The sequence below is a fragment of the Oncorhynchus masou genome, chromosome 23 (genome assembly GCF_036934945.1).
Source record: "Oncorhynchus masou masou isolate Uvic2021 chromosome 23, UVic_Omas_1.1, whole genome shotgun sequence".
NCBI classification, from domain to species: Eukaryota; Metazoa; Chordata; class Actinopteri; order Salmoniformes; family Salmonidae; genus Oncorhynchus; species Oncorhynchus masou.
The window spans coordinates 55836296-55856291 of record NC_088234.1 but is presented as its reverse complement, the minus strand read 5'-3'; the positions used below and the strand labels follow the sequence as shown (position 1 = coordinate 55856291).

At 41.7% G+C, this 19996-nt stretch overlaps 2 protein-coding genes across 6 annotated transcripts in view; both read right to left on the bottom strand.

Moving 5' to 3' along the window:
* Positions 1-3221: 3221 nt before the first annotated feature.
* Positions 3222-8615, bottom strand: LOC135511075 (dnaJ homolog subfamily C member 9-like). Of its 3 annotated transcripts, none has more exons than XM_064932582.1 (6): positions 8521-8615; positions 4824-5010; positions 4573-4713; positions 4030-4284; positions 3848-3934; positions 3222-3754 (listed from the first exon to the last, which is right to left on the bottom strand). In XM_064932582.1, exons 2-6 carry the CDS (start codon positions 4995-4997, stop codon positions 3647-3649), a joined length of 765 nt encoding a protein of 254 aa, XP_064788654.1. In that variant the 5' UTR covers positions 4998-5010; positions 8521-8615; the 3' UTR covers positions 3222-3646. The 3 variants fall into 3 exon arrangements, with proteins under 3 accessions (XP_064788654.1, XP_064788655.1, XP_064788656.1); XM_064932583.1 differs by having other exon boundaries at positions 4824-5030; positions 8521-8612; XM_064932584.1 differs by lacking the exon at positions 8521-8615 and adding an exon at positions 8349-8373.
* A 1703-nt stretch (positions 8616-10318) lies between these two features.
* LOC135511073 (protein NDNF-like) overlaps positions 10319-19996 on the bottom strand; it is a 13391-nt gene continuing 3713 nt past the window's right edge. The window contains exons 1-5 of one of the 3 annotated variants that reach the window (XM_064932576.1): positions 16457-16708; positions 15609-15675; positions 14989-15163; positions 14512-14634; positions 10319-12376 (exon numbers count right to left, since the gene is read on the bottom strand). In XM_064932576.1, the coding sequence (XP_064788648.1) occupies positions 10959-12376; positions 14512-14634; positions 14989-15121 (1674 nt within the window). In that variant the 5' untranslated portion in view covers positions 15122-15163; positions 15609-15675; positions 16457-16708 and the 3' untranslated portion in view covers positions 10319-10958. Of the gene's footprint in view, positions 12377-14185; positions 14268-14511; positions 14635-14988; positions 15164-15608; positions 15676-16456; positions 16709-18005; positions 18131-19225; positions 19437-19996 lie in introns of those variants that run through there. The other 2 variants (XM_064932575.1, XM_064932577.1) reach the window with 2 other exon arrangements.

Below are 19996 nucleotides of genomic sequence, written 5' to 3'. Positions count from 1 at the left end.
TCCTGCGTTGCATATAATCGATGCAACGCTGGGGGATGATTGAACAAAAGCACAATCTTTGCAGGACCTGACCATAAACACCAATGCCTTTCTTAAAATCAATAAACAGAAGTATATATTATTAAACCTGCATATTTAGGTTAGCAGGCAATATTAACCAGGTGAAATGGTGTCACTTCTCGCGTTCATTGCACAGAGTCGGTATATGCAACAGTTTGGGCAGCCTGGCTCATTGCGAACTAATTTGCCAGAATTTTACGTAATTATGACATAACATTGAAGGTTGTACAATGTAACAATAATATTTAGGCTTATGGATGCCACCCGTTAGATAAAATACCGAACGGTTCCGTATTTCACTGAAATAATAAACGATTTGTTTTCGAAATTATAGTTTCCGGATTCGACCATATTAATGACCAAAGGCTCGTATTTGTGCTATGTTATAATTAAGTCTATGATTTGATATTTGATAGAGCAGTCTGACTGAGTGATAGTAGGCAGCAGCAGGCTCGTAAGCATTCATTCAAACAGCACTTTCGTGCGTTTTGCCAGCAGCTCTTCTCAAGCACAGCGCTGTTTATGACTTCAAGCCTATCAGCCTAATGGCTGCTGTAACCGATGTGAAATGGCTAGCTAGTTAGTGGGGTGCGCGCTAATAGCGTTTCAAACGTCAATTGCTTTGAGACTTGAAGTAGTTATTCCCCTTGCTCTGCAAGGGCTGCGGCTTTTGTGGAGGGATGGGTAACACTGCTTTGAGTGTGGCCGTTGTTGATATGTTCCTGGGGCGAGGGGAGGGACGGAAGCTATACTGTTACACTGGCAACACTAAAGTGCCTATAAGAGAGAGAGGTATAGAGAGAAATAGTCCTATAAATACCTTACCTTGGAATATTGAAGTCTCATGTTAAAAGGAACCACCAACTTTTATGTTCTCATGTTCTGAGCAAGGAACTCAAACGTTAGCTTTTTTACATGGCACGTATTGCACTTTTACTTCTCCAACACTTTGTTTTTGCATTATTTAAACCAAATTTCATTATTTATGAGGCTAAATAGATTTTTAGTGATATATAATATTAAGTTAAAATAAGTGTTCATTCAGTATTGTTGTAATTGTCATTATTACAAAAAAAAAATAATAATAATAAAAAAAAAAAAAAAATAAAAAAAAAAAAAAAAAAAAAAAAATCGGCCGATTAATCGTCATCGGCTTTTATGGTCCTCCAAAAATCGGTGTCGGCATTGAAAAATTATAATCGGTCGACCTCTACTGCAGACTCACCATGTGCTTTTCAAAACAGCTCCAATGAACATTCGACCCAGGAAGAAGTTCACAAGGATGTTGCTTTTATAAATGTTATTTAATGGCGTAACACCATTGACATGAAATTGAGGGACAGCTATTCCCTGTAAATTAGTTATTTAGTTGACATTAGTTTAAGTAATCCACTAAATAACTAATACTTTCTAATGTATTATGACATTTAGAGTGGGAGAAAAATAGATTTTCTACGAAATATATAGGATAAGTAATCCTTCTCACCCCCCCCCCCCCCCCCCCCTTAATGATTTAGATGCACTATTGTAAAGTGGCTGTTCCACTGGATGTCAGAAGGTGAATTCACCAATTTGTAAGTCGCTCTGGATAAGAGCGTCTGCTAAATGACTTAAATGTAAATGTAATGTATATACAGTTGAAGTCATGTTATGTTTGGAAGAAAAAGGGGGAGGCTTGCAAGCTGAAGAACACCATCCCAACCTTGAAGCACGGGGGTGGCAGCATCATGTTTTGGGGGTGCTTTGCTGCAGGAGGGACTGCTGCACTTCACAAAATAGATGGCATTATAGAGGAGGAAAATGATGTGGATATATTGAAGCAACATCAAGACATCAGTCAGGAAGTTAAAGCTTGGTCGCAAATGGGTCTTCCAAATGGACAATGACCCCAAGCATACTTCCAAAGTTGTGGAAAAATGGCTTAATGACCACAAAGTCAAGGTTTTGGAGTATCCATCACAAAGCCCCGACCTCAATCCAATGGAAAATTTGTGGGCAGAACTGAAAAAGCGTGTGCGAGCAAGGAGGCCTACAAACCTGACTCAGCTACACCAGCTCTCTCAGGAGGAATGGGCCAAAATTCACCCAACTTATTGTGGGAAGCTTGTGGAAGGCTTCCTGAAAAGTTTGACCCAAGTTAAACAATTTAAAGGCAATGCTACCAAATACTAATTGTGTATGTAAACTTCTGTCCCACTGTGAATGTGATAAAATAAATAAAAGCTGACACAAATCATTCTCTAAACTATTATTCTGACATGTCACATTCTTAAAATAAAGTGGTGATCCTAGCTGACCTAAGACAGGGAATTCTTACTTGGATTAAATGTCAGGAATTGTGAAATACTAAGTTTAAATGTATTTGGCTAAGGTGTATGTAAACGTCTGACTTCAACCGTGTATATATATATAGTGCATTTGGAAAGTATTCAGACCCCTTCCCCTTTTCCACATTTTGTTATGTTATAGATGAATCTTGATGAAACCAAGATTGAACTCTTTGGCCAGAATGCCAAGCGTCACGTCTGGAAGAAACGTGGCACCGTCCCTACAGTGAAGCATGGTGGTGGCAGCATCATGCTGTGGGGATGTTTTCCAGTGTCAGGGACTGGGAGACTAGTCAGGATAAAGGGAAAGATGAACAGAGCAAAGTTCTGAGCGATCCTTGATGAAAACCTGCTCCAGAGTGCTCAGGACCAAGAATACTCGAGGTAGTAATCACTGCCGAAGGTGCTTCAACAAGGTACTGAGTAAAGGGTCTGAATATTTATGTAAATATGATAGCTCATTTTAAATAAATTTGCAAAAATGTCTAAACCTGTTTTTGCTTTGTCATTGTGGGGTATTGTGTGTAGATTGAGGAAAATATGTTTTTTAATACATTTCAGAATTAGGCTGTAAAGTAATACTGTGGGGGGGAAAAAAATCAAGGGGTCTGAATACTTTCCGAACGCACTATATACAAATAGTTTGCAATATCTGTTTTACATACGTTTTATTAACAAAACACTTAAATTAAAACATGTCATTATCTAACATTAGTGTTTTTCCTGGTGGTTAAGGCAGGGGACAGGAAAGACAATTTTCGTAGGATGACCCTAATGGTAAGTCCAACTATGCAGGGAGAAACAAAAGCCTTTTGAACACTGACATGCTTCGACTGGCTGTTTTGTACTTTTATAAGCACATTACCTTTATTTTCCCATGTAAAAAAGACAAGCACAAAACTTTGGGGTTTCACATAGCATACCTTAAAGGGAAGAGAAAAGACAAGCCTTCGAGAGACGCCAACTAAAAGGTAGGTGTTAGATGTTTTCCTAACAAACCTTAATGTGATGAGGGCTTAGTGTAAGGCACAGGAGACTTTCGAGGGAATAGAGGGGCTGTTTAAGTATTGGGACAATTCACCTCACTGCAGTAGAAGCCATATTCTACTTTCAGCCGAGGTGCTAGCGGAGCTTAGATCAGTAAGATAATTTGTATAGAAATACGTGATAGATGTGACTAGGGGGCATGCAGGTGTCAAGTTTTGATAAAAATTTGACCTTAACCTCTACCTTGTCTTAAATTCAAGGTTTTGAAGTCTTCACTTTTTTCCGTTCCCTCCTGCTTTGGCTTTTCCTCCCTTGGAGTATTTGCCTTCCAGGTCAGACAGGAAAGAGTTAAAATTCTGCTCTCTGGACTTCTGCTTTTGCTGTTAACGAGACAAAAATACACACCATTAATGCTGTACCTGAACCCCTAAAACAGTCACCAGTTAAGATCTTGGTTGTGTGATTCAACTTACCTTTAACATCATTACAAGACTGTCATCAGCATCATTGAGTCCCATCTCTCTCTGCCTCTCCTCAGCTTCTTCTCTTTCTTCATCAGCCTGGAAGAACAAAGTATTCTCACAAATGTGAACTAAAAATAATTACCAACAGAGGAAGTGAGTGTGTACAAGTATTTGTATAAAGCACACTGTACCTTCTGTTTGCGTGTTTTCTTCTTCCTGGTGCTCTCCTGGGTGAAAGCAGGGTAGGCCGTGAGCTCACCTGCCTGGATGGCTGTCTGTATAAGGGCTGTGATCCTGGGCTCGTCCTCCTGAGAGCAGCACAGGGCTGAGGCCATGATGGCGTTCATGTTCCCCTGGTGCTGCAGGTAAATCTGCATCACATCCTGCCTCTCCTCCTCCGTGCCTTTGTACTTCCTCTCAAACTCCTGGATGTCCTCCAATGTGATCTAATGAAGGAGAGATGGTTGTTCGAACAAATTCTAATTGTGACATTATACTGGGTGTTTATTTGCTTCCAGGCGGATAAAGAAAGTCAAGAAGCTGGGGAGATACAGAGGAAGATGGTACTGGGTGATGCTGATGACAGTCTTGTAATGATTAAGGTACATTACTCAAAATTACACACGTCTAGTGACTATTTTATGGCTAAGGTATGAAAGAGAAAAGTTCTCTCAGGAGGGCCTAAAAATGGTGGAGATGTTAATCAGCTTTAGATAGTTATATAGTTAGTCTACCTTAGGGAACAGCAACCTCCAGTACTCCTCCCAGCATTGGTCCTGCTGCAGTGAGTCAGATTCCTCAGCCACAAGTCCCTGCTCATCATACACTTCCCTCTGCTCCTTGTCACTCAACACGGCATATATCTTCCCAAGCACCTGAATGAAAGGGGCTAGGTAAATACAGTAAAATACAACTCTAGACAGTTAGCTAGGTGAACTAGGCTAACTGCAGATTTGAATAGGTGTTTGAGATGACACTTTCCCACCTGAAATTTCTCTGTTGCCTGCAGGTCTTCGGGAGCACGATCTGGGTGAACCCTGAGCGACACCTTGTAGTAGCTGTGTCGGATCTCTGCGTCTGTCGCCTCCTTGGAGACGCCCAGCACCCCATAGAGGCTGGAGGTGTTGAACAGTGCTTGACACTGGTCGAGTAGCCACATCCCGATCTGTCAACTTTAGGTTAAAAGGGAAATCTGCGATTGAAATTATGAAATAACACATATCGAATCATGTAGTAACCAAAAAAGTGTTCAACAAATCTCAATATATTTCATCTTTGAGATTCTTCAAAGTCGCCACCCTTTGCCTTGACAGTTTTGCACATTCTTGGCATTCTCTCAACAAGCTTCATGAGATAGTCACCTAGAATGCATTTCAATTAACAGGTATGCCTTCTTAAAAGTTAATTTGTGGAATTTCTTTCCTTTGTGTTTGAGACAAATCAGTTGTGTTGTGACAAGGTAGGCGGGTATACAGAAGACAGCCCTATTTGGTAAAAGACCAAGTCCATATTATGGGGTGAACGGCTCAAATAAGCAAAGAGAAAAGGCATTCCATCATTACTTTAAGACATGAAGGTCAGCCAATGAGGAACATTTCAAGAACATTAAAAATGTATTCAAGTGCAGTCGCAAAAACCATCAAGCGCTATGATGAAACTGGCGCTCATGAGGACCGCCACAGGAAAGGAATACCCAGAGTTACCTATGCTGCAGAGGATAAGTTCATTAGAGATACCAGCTTCAGAAATTGCAGCCCACATAAATGCTTCACAGAGTTCAAGTAACAGACACATCTCAACATCAGCTGTTCAGAAGAGACTGCGTGAATCAGGCCTTCGTGGTCAAATTTCTGCAGAGAAATCACTACTAAAGGTCACCAATAAGAGGAAGAGACTTGCCTGGCCTCCACAATCACCCGACCTCCACAATCACCCGACCTCAAAACAATTGAGATGGTTTGGGATGAGTTGGACCTCAGAGTGAAGGAAAAGCAGCCAACAAGTGCTCAACATATGTGGGAACTCCTTCAAGACTGTTGAAAAAGCATTCCAGGTTAAGCTGGTTGAGAGAATGCCAAAATTGTGCAAAGCTGTCATCAAGGCAAAGGGTGGCTACTTTGTTTAGCACTTGTTTGGTTACTACATGATTCCATCTTTAAAAATATTTGTATATATTTCATCTTTCTTTAACCAGGTAGGCCAGTTGAGGCAAGTTCTCATTTACAACTGCGACCTGGCCAAGATAAAGCAGTGTGGCAAAAACAACACAGAGTTACACATGGGATAAACAAACGTACAGTCAATAACACAATACAAAAATATATGTACAGTGTGTGCAAATGTAGTAAGATTAGGGAGGTAAGGCAATAGGAGAAATAACTACAATTTAGCATTAACACTAGAGTGATATATGTGCAGATGATGATGTGCAAGTAGAGATACTGGGGTGCAAGATAGCAAAAATAAAGTGTTGAAGGCTTCACTATTATACTACAATGTAGAAAATAGTACAAAATAAAGAAAAACTTGAATGAGTAGGTGTGTCCAAACTTTGAATAGTACTGTATATACAGTTGAAGTCGTAAGTTTACATACACTTAGGTTGGAGTCATTAAAACTCGTTTTAAACCACTCCACAAATTTCTTGTTAACAAACTATAGTTTTGGCAAGTCGGTTACTTTGTGCATGACACAAGTAATCTTTCCAACAATTGTTTACGGACAGATTGTTTCACTTATAATTCACTGTATCACAATTCCAGTAGGTCAGAAGTTTACATACACTAAGTTGACTGTGCCTTTAAACTGCTTGGGAAATTCCAGAAAATGATGGCATGGCTTTAGAAGCTTCTGATAGGCTGATTGATGTCATTTTAGTCAATTGGACATGTACCTGTGGATCTATTTCAAGGCCTACCTTCAAACTCAGCGCCTCTTTGCTTAACATCATGGGAAAATCAAAAGAAATCAGCCAAGACCTCATAAAAACAATTGTAGACTTTCACAAGTCTGGTTCATCCTTCGGAGCAATTTCCAAACCCCTGAAAGTACCACGTTCATCTGTACAAACAATAGCAAGCAAGTATAAACACCATGGGACCACGCAACCGTCATACCGCTAAGGAAGGAGGCGCGTTCTGTCTCCTAGAGATGAACGTACTTTGGTGAGAAAAGTGCAAATCAATCCCAGAACAGCAGCAAAAGACCTTGTGAAGATGCTGGAGGAAACGGGTACAAAAGTATCGATATCCACCATAAAACAAGTCCTATATCGACATAACCTGAAAGGCTGCTCAGCAAGGAAGAAGCCACTGCTCCAAAACCGCCATAAAAAAAGCCTGACTACGGTTTGCAACTGCACATGGGGACAAAGATCGTACTTTTTGGAGAAATGTCCTCTGGTCTGATGAAACAAAAATAGAACTGTTTGGCCTTAATGACCATCGTTATGTTTGGAGGAAAATGGGGGAGGCTTGCAAGCCGAAGAACACCATCCCAACCGTGAAGCACGGGGGTGGCAGCATCATGTTGTGGGGGTGCTTTGCTGCAGGAGGGACTGGTGCACTTCACAAAATAGATGGCATCATGAGGGAGGATGTGGATGTATTGAAGCAACATCTCAAGACAATTGAAGTTAAAGCTTGGTCACAAATGGGTATTCCAAATGGACAATGACCCCAAGCATACTTCCAAAGTTTGTGGCAAAATGGCTTAAGGACAACAAAGTCAAGGTATTGGAGTAGCCATCACAAAGCCCTGACCTCAAACCTATAGAAATGTGTGGGGAAAGTGTGCGAGCAAGTAGGCCTTACAAACCTGTCTCAGTTACACCAACTCTGTCAGGACGAATTGGCCAAAATTCACCTAACTTATGGTGGAAGGCTACCCAAAATGTTTGACTAAAGTTAAACAATTCAAAGGCAATGCTACCAAATACTAATTGAGTGTATGTAAACTTCTGACCCACTGGAAATGTGATGAAAGAAATAAAAGCTGAAATAAATCATTCTCTCTACTATTATTCTGACATTTCACATTCTTGAAATAAAGTGGTGATCCTAACTGACCTAAGAAAGGGAATTTTTACTAAGATTAAATGTCGGGAATTGTGAAAAACGGAGTTTAAATGTATTTGGCTAAGGTGTATGTAAACTTCCCGACTTCAACTGTATGAGCGTGTGTGTGTGTGTGTATGTATATATATATATATATATAACTAAGGGCTGGAGAAATGTAACCACATAACGTTATAGCCAATGATTCTTGAAGAATATAACTTATAAATCACTCATGAGCTTAGTTCAACTGCTATACCCCATCAGAACACAAAATACAATATTGTTTAACTCCATTGTTTGTAAACAATGACATTTTAGGCTAACACTGTATAGCGTAAAAACATGATTAAAACTGCAATTGTATTCCCGTTGACGTTCAGTCCTTGTAGCTACTGTATGTATGCATGCATAGCTAGTTTTGTCCATCAATTTTGAGTGGTTCGCTTACGTACATCGCTACATTTCTCCAGCCCTCTTCTTTACCAAAACAGTGACAATGTCGCCCTTTAAAAAAAAAACATTTATGCAGTGCAGAAAGCCCCTGTAAATTATTTCAAAACAATTATTGTCTGCACACGCTATTCATAACGTTATTTGTAATAGCGTTTTAAAACCTCTACCAACCTTGAAACCTTCTTCTTTATCAAAATGGTGGATATCTGGTTGAAAGCTTCACTTGCTTTGTTTACAAAATTTGGCGCGCTGTCCTGTCAACGGAGTGTACGTAGCGTAAATGTACCTTTTTTGTTGTTGCGTATGTTACGTTTGTGTGGCTTTCACTAGTTACCACAGCCGCAATGTCTATCGTAAAAGATAATGAAAAACATGCTTAATATGTGTTAATTTGAGGTTAGTGTTAGGCATACAGTTAGCAGTTTGGTGAAGGTTAGGTTTCAAATCTCATTTTTAGAAGATACATGTTTTTTTACATGAGCGGGGTTTATGACTTTGTGACTATTTGTGTCAATCATTTTAGGCACAGGTTGATGAACACCCATTCTGTCTGTTGAAGCAGGTACAGTGACTTAGCGAGTGGCGGGGTTGTCGGGCACAGCATCAGTAGCAGTGCCATTAGAGATTCTGGGTTCGAGTGAGTCCAGGCTCTGTCGTATGAAACGCCGTTTGGGTCTTAAAGCACGTGGTCAAAACGCCAATGGTGCGGCTGGCTTCCGGGTTAAACGGGCATTGTAATCAAGAAGCAGTGCGGCTTGGTTGGGTTCTGTTTCGGGGGAAGCGCGGCTTTCCCGAGTCCGTACGGGGTTGCAGCGATGAGAGGAGACTAACTGCCAATTGGATACCACGAAATTAGGGAGAAAAAGTAGTACTTTTTTTTCTAATGAAAAAAAAAACTGACTTAAAGAGGGACTTCGCCTACAAAACTTCTCGTTCTGAAAATGGCCTATGTGGAATCGATATGAGTCAGAAACACTTATTTTAGTGTCAAAATTGACTACAAAGTGTAAATGGGTAAATGTTGGTCATAAAGTCAGTATTGTCCAAAACTGAGATTAAGAGGAAGAAAAAATGTAACTGAATGAAGGATATCCGAACAGTTTTCCTTGGTTTGGGTTAATTTAATCCTGCCCACAACTGGCTGCTCCCAAGTAATAATCAATTCGGAGTAGCTGCAGGCGATGCCATTGTAAATTTTGTTTGATATTGGTCAGTGTTATCCGGGATCCTTGGGACATACCTACCCAAATCATAACCATTCATTGCCATTTTAAATTTCAACTTCAATGGGGTAGGGATGTCCCCCCCCCCCCCCGGATGGCATGGACCATTCGATATCCCTATGGGGCTAGTTAGGGACCATAAGTAAATAATATAATGTACATGGGCCAATATTTTAGGTCAAATTTCAATGCCCTAAAAACATCAAACCAGAAATTAATGTCTTAATTTATTTAAAATCATATAACTAAATGTTGTGTGTAATTTATTGACAGTCCCTAACTATCCCCAGAGATAGGCTATCCAAAGTCCAAACAACTTTGCCACTATTTCACACCAGCCAGCTGAAGCTAATTGGCAATATAATTTGGCTACCTGTTCCCACCTTCAAACACACAAGAGACACCCACATCAAACCATACCCCAAAACCAACTGTTGAAATTCAGTCATAGCATTTCTTAATGAGGTCAAATCAGGAAGTGCAGTGATCTCTCAATCATTATTGCTTCTATATCAATAATATTGTCATCGAAAGTATTTTAAATCATGGTCTTTAGATTTGAGATTTTTTAATGATCTTTAGTCTTACTCTTTAGTTTTGTAGTAATCATCCAAGCAGCCCCGAGATAAATAAATGCAAGTTAGTATAGGGTAGGGGTGTGTTGATCTCTCAATTGGTTTTCTCAACTAACTAAGCAAAGAGACAAGTCAACCAAAAGAGGATAGTGATGAATGTTGATACCAGGATACAGATACCTAATGTGTGTTTATTGGTGTATTTGAAGTATAGCACAATAATACATCAACGACAATGAAGCTAGTCGCTAACAAATTTTATCTACTTCATGCGAAAGCAGAACACAAGATACACATTAACTTTGCGCTAAGCATCAATAGATTACCCTATCTGTGTTTTAAGCCTGTTGAATATTGAAACAAAACAATGCAGCACTAAATATATACTGTAGGTTCTTGCCAGAGGTTCTCTCTCCCCATTGCAAAGTCTAATCAAATCTCTATCTGCTTCTGTTGCATATTTTTTGGCCCAGTCTTCACTGAAAATTTGTATTAATCAAAAACATATCCTCCTTTGTACTCAGTCACACAATTAGTACCTGGACAACTGGCACATCATCAACAACTATAAACAAAAAGACAAAAAGCACAGGTTACTGAAATGGAATGAATTTTGCTGGTGTGCAGTCTCCCCTCTGCTACTCCTACCCAATCCATGAGTACCAGTGTTCAAATGTGACCACTCTTCACAGGGTGTACCACATTTAACAGTCTCCCTCGTAGTAGAATGACTTTTTCATGGTGTCTTTGTAAATCACCTCTTTGTTAAGTCCAATGCTGCTGCAGACTGAGACTACGAGTGGGCAGCAGCTCAGCACTCCTTCCTGGTTCTTACTGTCTTGCTGCTGTACTTTATGGGGATCCCCCAGCGTCTCATTAGATAGACATCAAATATGTAGGCCACCCCAGGCTCCAGGCCTCCGATCACGGCTGTCGTGACAGCCCGTCGAGGGTTGAGCTCCTGGAAGTATTTACACAGGACCCTCTCAGTGTCCGACCGTGACTCAGGCCCCAGGCAGGGTGCCGTGCCTCCCTTCTTACCTCCCCCCTTACCCAGCCTCTGGCGGTACACGCAGTAAAGGCTCCTCTCCTCTGTGCCCATCCAGGCCAGGGTGACAGATTCACAGCTCCTGAGCCTGTTGAAAGACTTTATCTGCAGAGTGGAGGGGAGAGAAGGTATCCCTTGACGATGGTAAGTGGAGGACGCCTGCATCTTAACAGAGGCCTTCAGCACTCCTGGAGCAGCTTGTCTGGGAGCCGCCGTTCCCTCTTTCTCCAAGTGGATGAGGTAGGAAGGGCTGCCCTGGAGCCAGATCTGAGCCAGGTTTTCTCCCACAGCCTGGGAGCTGAGCTCTTTGCCCTTGCTGGAAACAGTGATGTTGATCTTCTCACTGCTTTCGCAGCTCTGTAGAGTGAGTAGGCCACTCTGTTGCCAGCCCCGGGGTCGGAAGCTAAATAACTCCCCAGAGGTTGAGCCTCCATCCCGGAAGGTCACCCACCGGACCTCCCCTTCCCTAAGTGGTGTGATAGCTGGTCGGGCCTCCTCGTGTGTTTGCGCAAATGTTCCAGTATATGCGGCACTGGTTCCATTTAGCCTGTCGATCAAAAAAACGTCAAAGTAGTATTGCGTGTCAGGGACGAGCTCAGAGACTGTGCACACGCTCTCTGTTCCCTTACAAACACATTGAAGATGACCATAGTCGTCACGGAGCGCAGCGGGTGACTGGAGCTCAGTGTCAGCATCCCACTGCTGCCACCACCAGTCTTTGAGAATCGGCCACACAGTTACTTTCCTCTGTTTGTCCTTCTCCTTTTTCTTGTCTTTCTCCCGCTCCTTCCTGATGCCCTCCTGGGCGGCACAAAGGTTGCGGTAGTTGTGTTTGCGATTGACGAGGACACAGTAGTCATAGCTGCGTTGGGTGTGCATCCTTTTGAGGGGGGCACTGGGGGCCCAGCTGAGGGTGACACTGGTCATTCCTACACCCAGGGTGTGGACACGGGAGTCAGAGGGAAGCTGTGGGAAGGCCCAGGAGGTCCCAGAGCCCTCATGGAGGTACACAGTAGCCCTGGTGTCCTGGTCCTTGGACCGCAGCCTGAGGATGTAGATAGATGCTGGGGCGTACGAAGGGCCTGTGTAGGTGTTCATGGCGTTGCCAGTGTAGGTGTGTATCTTGGCTTCAGTTCCAGGTCCTCTCCACCACACCTCTGGCATACTCTTCTTGGTACTCCCTGTGCAGAAAACACTGTTAAGCCACAGGTCATGAATATTCTGCCTCATACATGCACACAGTGCCACACACAGACTTACACTAACTAGACAGAATGTGCTCTCACAGTCATTGAAGATAGTCTTACAGTTCAATATGCATCTTGATTACTTTTAATTTATACAGTACTCAACTATAATCAATTAAGTGCTAAAACAAAAGTTTACCTTATTCATATGAACCCCTTTTTACCATAAGCATTTATAGTTTCTCCTGACATAAAGGGGAACTGCACCTGCTGAGTTGGCCTAGTTTTTTGGCTTTGCGCCTCAAGAAATGCTGGCGGCATTGAGTCACTGATGTGATCCTTCTATCCGGTTTTGCGTCCCCTTTGGCTCGTGCGGTGGGGAAGAACCTTGTGGGCTTTATTCCGCCTTTTGTCAGGGTACTAAGTTAGTGATATCACTTTGGTGTGGGCTGTGCTTTGGCAAAGTGGTTGGGGTTGTATTCTGCCTGGTTGGTCCTATCTGAAGGGGCCACAGTTTCCCCCGACCCCCCCCCCCCCCTCGCAGTCTCCAGTAGTCTATGTGCTGGGGGGCAAGGGTCAGTCTGTCCTATCTGGTATATTATCCTGTCTTATCTGGTGTCTTGTGTGATCTTAGGTATGCTCCCTCTAATTCTCCCATCTCGCTCACCGGACGCACTGCCTTGTCCCGGACCTGCTGTTTTGACCCCCACCCCCAAATCTACCGCACCTGCTTTCTCAACCTCTGAATGCTCAGCTATGAAAAGCCAACTGACATTTCCTCCTGAGGTGCTGACCTGTTGCACCCTCTATAACCACTGGGATTATTGTTTGACCCTGCTGGTCATCTATGAACGTTTGAACATCTTGAAAAACGATCTGGCATTAATAGCCATGTACTATTATAATCTCCACCAAGGCACAGCCAGAAGAGGACTGTCCATCCCTCAGAGCCTGGTTCCTCTCTAAGTTTCTTTAAGTTCCTGCCTATCTTGGGAGGTTTTCTTAACCACTGTGCTTCTACATCTGCATTGCTTGCTCTGTGTTTTTAGGCTGGGTTTCTGTATAAGCACTTTGAGACAACTGATGTAAGAAGGGCTTTATAAATAAATGGGATTGGCGGCCATGATCGAAGCCAAACATGAGTTGGCTTGGAGGTGTCGTTTGATGTGGATGTATCCTTTCCACCACCAAGACACACATCTGACAGAACCTTGCCCGCAGCCGGTTCCCCTAAACTCAATCACAACAAACCTCCTGCAGGTTGAGTTCAATAACTACAGGCAGATGGTCAGATGCTGGAGGAAGTTTTGAATAGGTCAGTATCCTACAGAGTGACATGGGAAGAATGCAATTGCTGAATTTATGTAGACATTCTAAACTAAGAGTTTTGATCATTTTCAAAAGTAGTAACAGTCCCTTGTAGAATAAACAACCCTTCACATAATAAATAAAACATTCAGAGTACAGATTATTGCATGGGACAATATACAAACCTTACTGAGGAAGATCATTTGAAAAATACAATTGAGTAAATGTATGCAACAGTTCTCAATTTTATTTGTTGTTGTGAAAATCTAATTTGACAGATTAAGGTTGTCTTTAGATTTGGGGTGAGATGGGGTCGGCAGTGGGTGTCCCTCCCCGCTGAAGAAGAAGTTAATACCACTGCCATAGAAGCAGTGTTCAGCTAACATAACAATGTACTCCTTTCATTGTCATTCCCAGGTGATAGATACTGTGCCTATTGGTATTTTGTCTGGTGGTAATGGGGCTACCTTGCAAACATGTCAAGTATGGTCATACCTTTCTGTGTGTTATACTGTATATAACAGGAGTTCCCTGATCACAGTGCAGAATACACAAGGTTTCTCTCTCCCCATATTGACTGAAAGCATTCAAAAACAAACAAAAAAGACAATACAAATAAGTTGGGTCTAGTTACATTTTAATGCTGAGTACCAGGTCTCCATTCAAAAACATCAGTATCAAGCCTGTCTGTCTGGACTTCATCACATAATCTTGCAAGTCTACATGTGCTGGCTCCATACATGTTTCTGTGAACACATAGGTAACATCTGACACACAAACGGGTTTTATGTAGAAGTTTGAACAGGTCAGACTAAACCTACGTGAGTCTGGTCTTGCCGTCGACGACCGTTGGTGAGCAGGCAAGAGGTGAGGTGAGGTCTTTGCCAGAGCCCCATTGATGGGCATAGCAGCATAGATCAGCTCCTTGCCCCTTATCAAAGATACTGGTTGGTCACACACACACACGATTACATTATCAATGGTGAGTAGGACTTGCCTGTTGGAACCAACCTGATCACTGCATTCACCTTTCTATTTCACTTCAGATATCCTAAAATGTGAAGTGAAGTAGAATGATGAACACAGCGATCAGGCTGGATCCACCAGGCTAGGTTATACCCTGGACACTACATGCATCTAAGAATTAGAAAACAAATAATATCAGTTTACATAAATTATGTTTCACAATTGGGTTATCAAATGTATCATGAAATAGGTTACCTTCTGTATTTGTACAGAAGGTGACCCTGTGAAAGCAGTTGCCGCCGATAGGTGAAGGTTGCTAAACAGATACTTGCCAACATGTGATTGACTGTTCCATTCATAGGAATGCTCACAGCCAGGGCATGTCTGCATGATGGTGATGAGGGCGCCCTTGCTGGTCTTCTCTATGCTGCATGTTTGGCTGTAAACTGGACAGCTCTCGAACATCTGTAGCAGGCAATCTTATGAGGTTGTGTTGACAGGGAGGGCCTGTGACAGGGTGATATAATAGACAGCCAAGTAGTAAATTGATTTTGTTCTAAAGAAAGGACAAAGCTTTTTTCTAATGCACTTAACCAAAATGTATCTACTAATTGTAATTGCTTGGCTGGGGAATTAGCCTACTAGTTTATCCAGCCATGTATTTTTTAATACAACTTTTCACATAACACACATTCCCTGTCGTTGTTGATGAAGCAGACTGTGTCATCAGTGCAGTAACGCGGGCCACTATCAGAGGCCTCATGATGGCGTGTCCTTTTCATCGTTGAGGGAGAATGGCAACAGAGATGTCACAAGAGTAATTGTGTCGCATGACACAACTTTTATTCTGAGGTCTTACCTTAGAAGCTGTGAAAATAACAGGTGAACTAAATTATTTTTGGAGGCCTCTAAACCATTGAAATCACATTGCTGGACATGTTATGATACCCACCTTTGCTCCTTTTGGTAGGTCCATTCATGACCAGGGGATCAGTCTAGCACCCAACTGTGCACTTTATCTAACAGAAAAACAGGGTCAAGGATTATCATCATCCCTCAATTATAAACAGAGCTTGAAAAATAATTTCATTTGGATCGTAATTCTGTTTTACATATGTAAAACTGACTGGCTCCAGATTGGATCAGATTCAGGGCAGTGACGCCGTTACACTATGCAACCAACTATATGACATATTTTGCTATGGCCCTGGGTTGGTTTGAGTTTGTTGCTGCTAGTCACTACACTGTTGTTGTCAGACATGAGTTAGCTAGTACCACCATAACTAGCTGCATTCAGTATCTATTTGTGACCTACATGGGTTGCATCTCGCCTCGGGGGCTAATGTGACAGTTTCGTCTAAATTACACTAATTTAGAGCTAAATATGACAATTGTTAATGTACGCAAATAATTATTAGGAAACAACTTTGCCATATTATGATGTCATCAAATTGACTTGAGAGAGATGCAAATGTTGTCATTACTGTTACTAGAAAAGGTCGTCAAAGATAGCTAGCAATGCTAACGTTAGCTAGCTAAAATATGGATGTTTCCTCAATCTTAGTTGACTGGCTATCTGGTGACATCCGAATCATGACAAAAGGTGTTGCTACTAATTATTTGCCTTCTTTTGAAATGTTACCGTGTTTCCAAGTCAAATCCGAGTTGTATTGAGGTAGGCTAACGTTAGCTTGGTACCTAACTAGTTAGCTAAAGTCAGCTATGCTAGCGATCACAGTGATAATGATGATCAAAATATACATCACCAGCAGTCTATGGTCTAGCTACGGGTATACTCACCACCACTGGAGACCGCAATAAACTCCAACCACCTATACCGCGTGATAGGGTCCATCCGCAGGGCATGCAAACCATAGTTGTTGGCTGTGCAATCCGTATTGGGCTTTTCACGCCGTGATCCTTTGAACGTGTTGAGGGCGACGAAATAATGAAGCCACATTCAAGAAAGCGACGTGGGCGGAGGGGCGATGTGCACGTGGAGCTTGGAAAAAGGGGGCATGATATGTTGACATCGTAATCCAAACCCAACCGTCATTTACTCGTTGTGAAGCACGGAGGTTTCACTCCGTTTTAGACGATACTGACTTTATTACCAAATGTATCCAATGTACACTTTTTAGTCAATTTCGACACTAGAATAAATGTTTCTGACATCAATGCCACACATGCTGTTTTCAAAAGGATTCCTGGGTTTTAGGGGCAGTTACTCTTTATTACTGAAATGAAAGGGTACCAAAATGTTACACAATCAAACTGAATAATTTAGGCATAGGTTGGGAAGCCACACTGAATGATTTACAGAGTGTACAAAACATTAGGAACGGCTTCATAGTATTGAGTTACACCCTCCTTTGCCCTCTGAAAAATAGTAATGTTTTGTACACTCAGTGTATGTGTCGCTGTTAACTTCATAAAGCTGTCTGTCCATCTAGAATAGCCACTGATTTTAACTAAGCAGGCGGTGAGGGTCATGGAGGATGTTCATTGCTGGCCTAAATAGGCAACTTTTGTGTTTAATCGATGTACACATTTTTTTTTGATGCACAACCATAGATTATTATAACATTTAAATTAATGTAGTTATGTAGCTTAGATTTATCTCTTCTTTATTTTGTCACTCAAGTTATATCTTTGCAACTCTTGAAGAGGTTTTCACCAGATATGCTCTATTTCGGGTTTCACTTAGCCCATAGCATCACAAATAAAAACTGCAGAGTCTGATCTTGGGCGTGAATATGATACATTTTCAATGGAAAGCTAAAGGTCTAATTTAAGCTGAATTTTAGTTTATACTGTACAGGGTAGAACTTGCATGCCGTTCTGTACAAACCTATCTATTTCGCACTCAGTATGTCTTATTTGAAATGGCAAATGTTTTAACTCTCTTATTCTCAAGTACTGGCAATACTTCAGTCTAATCTTTCTTACATTCAGGAAAAAAGTGTGATATTTAGATATGTTACTGTCCTTGCTTTGAAATTAAAGAAAGCAAAAGGTAAAATGCTTGGAAAGATTGTCCAGTGATATACTAAACCGGTTTTATTCAGTATCCTGGGCTCAGTACTGTGTGTGTGAGTAAGAGAGCGAGAGAGAGGAAAACAAAGATGTGGAAAGAGAGAACAAGACCAATTGATTGATTAAGTCTCTCCTATCTTGTAGACATTTATGACCAGGGTTAGTCTTTTAATGGCCACTATGTCAAAAAATAAATGTCTCCAGTTTGAATTGGATTGTGGTGTAATGAAACCGAATTGATATGAATATAAATTACATGTGAGAGGGTGTTGTGTGTAATTGCTTTTATTGTCTATCAGTGTTTCACACTCACAGTGCAGACTCTTAGGCGGTTTGTCCTTCAGGGTTCGGGCTTCAAGGGTCCACTCGATGGGGAGGTCACAGGGACTGACGGTCACAGACATCATCGCAACCTTCTTCTTCAGTGTGAAGTACAGCCTGCACGAAGTTAGGTACCACACAAAAAAGGGATTCCACTTCAAACGTTTTCATGCCTTTTTTTGTCCCACACTTAGAAAGGTACTGTAACATGCAGCCACTAAGGCATTTCAAAAATGTACAAAATGTCTATCAGTTTTTTTCTCCGTACACTGATAAACCCATAAAGTTAACAAGGAGAGGTCAACTGACAATCCGTGATGAACTTCCATGGACCTGCGCTGTACAGATAGAGATCTCTTTGCTCACATCTCCACATTAGACCCACCACATCTCTGTGCTTAGACATTATAATCTCCTTCTACAAGCTTATTGTTCATCGTCACAATAGAATTAGATTCAAACTCACCAACTGACCACCGGCTGATTCTGACATCATTATTTGATCGTCTTTGTACTGTCACCAGCATCACTCATCAAGGTGAGTCATTCAATATCGAGACATAACGTAATTGACCTCTATGTTATCACAGCCACCAGAATATTTACTCTGCCCTTTGAAAAGTATCGTCCTTCTTTTACATGTATGTTCTGGATCAACTGCTACTGTGCTGCTGTTTCTCAACAGCTGTGCCATGCTAAAGTTGTGAAGGGTAATACTTGGATTAATTGATTGATTTATTAGAATCATCATTAGCAGATTTTTTTTCTCATTTTCTAAATTTTTTGTTTCATCATGCATAAATGCATCAATGGACAGACTGCAGCTCACACGGATGCCCAGATTCCAATTTACAGCTCCCAGTGTTAGAGCTCTACAACTGGCACTGATCAGCAGAGCCTGGGCCAAGTGGGCTGCTCTTCCTGTCCATGGGGCAACAGCACTGAACCACTGCCTTTCCAACAACTAAAGGAATGGCTATTAAGATTAAGGCCATCATTGTTGTTGCTCAAACCCATGAAGAATTACACAGGAAATCACCATGTAGGTACCTTGTAATTATAGCCCTTTGTAGTGACAGTATAAAGTTGGACAAAGACAGGATATTAAACAGAGGCCCCTCTTAAGTATTTCAATCTATGTCCAGGACATGGAACATAAACATTTAGTGTGCAATACTATCCACCTCCCCTGATGGGGTCTCTGTGCTGTACCTCCGGGTGCGTCCTTTGGGCAGATGCATGGTGGTGACCTTTCCATCAGGCAGCCAGGCGGTGGGGCGGAGTGGCACCTCGTTCTCAGGAGCCAGAGCTGAGTGTCCTTGGGGCCAGGGGGTAACACAGAGGAGAGACACGGCCAGGCAGAGATGCCAGGCCATCGCTGCCATCATTCACACTCAGACACCACTATGCCGTCCCCCAGGAACTGAAAGATCAGGTGAAAGGTAAAAAGCATCAATCAGTTCCATCACATAGTTCTGCTCCTACCATTCATCAAGTACTAAAGAGGTCTAGCAGCAGATGATTCATTAATGTGAGGTAACATTTCCACTGTTCACACAGAATTATTCATGCAGGAAAGCAAACTGTCTTGCTATAATACTCTGGATCTGTATGGCGCAGCTTGACACTTGGTGTAAAATCCCTCATTGTACGACTTTCAAAGTGTGAGGTGGATTGCAAATATCACTCAGAAGTGGATTCCTTTGAATTTACTGTATATCTCTATTTATAGTAAGGTAGTTCAAATGGGTTTGTTCTCTAAATATAGGGTATTTTTTCATGGTCTTTTACATCCCTTGTTATCGGAGAAAAGCAGCCAATTTACTTTGGATTGACGTAAACAACACCTGGAGGTGCTTTAGTATAATCCAATTGGAATACAGATTATTTTGACAACAGCAGACAAAGCTGCAAGAACTTTGAAACCGTTTTCAGATTGGGATGGTTTTTTTCTTTCCTGTTCTCGCTGTTGTGATGATTTGT

What these genes read in the sequence shown, in the direction of transcription:
- LOC135511075 (XM_064932582.1), bottom strand. Translation starts at nt 4,997, where the DNA reads ATGTGGCTACTCGACCAGTGTCAAGCACTGTTCAACACCTCCAGCCTC. An exon ending in AGGCAACAGAGAAATTTCAG is followed by an intron (nt 4,714 to 4,823) that starts GTGGGAAAGTGT and finishes CCTTTCATTCAG; the next exon opens with GTGCTTGGGAAGATATATGC. An exon ending in AGAAAACACGCAAACAGAAG is followed by an intron (nt 3,935 to 4,029) that starts GTACAGTGTGCT and finishes TTGTTCTTCCAG; the next exon opens with GCTGATGAAGAAAGAGAAGA.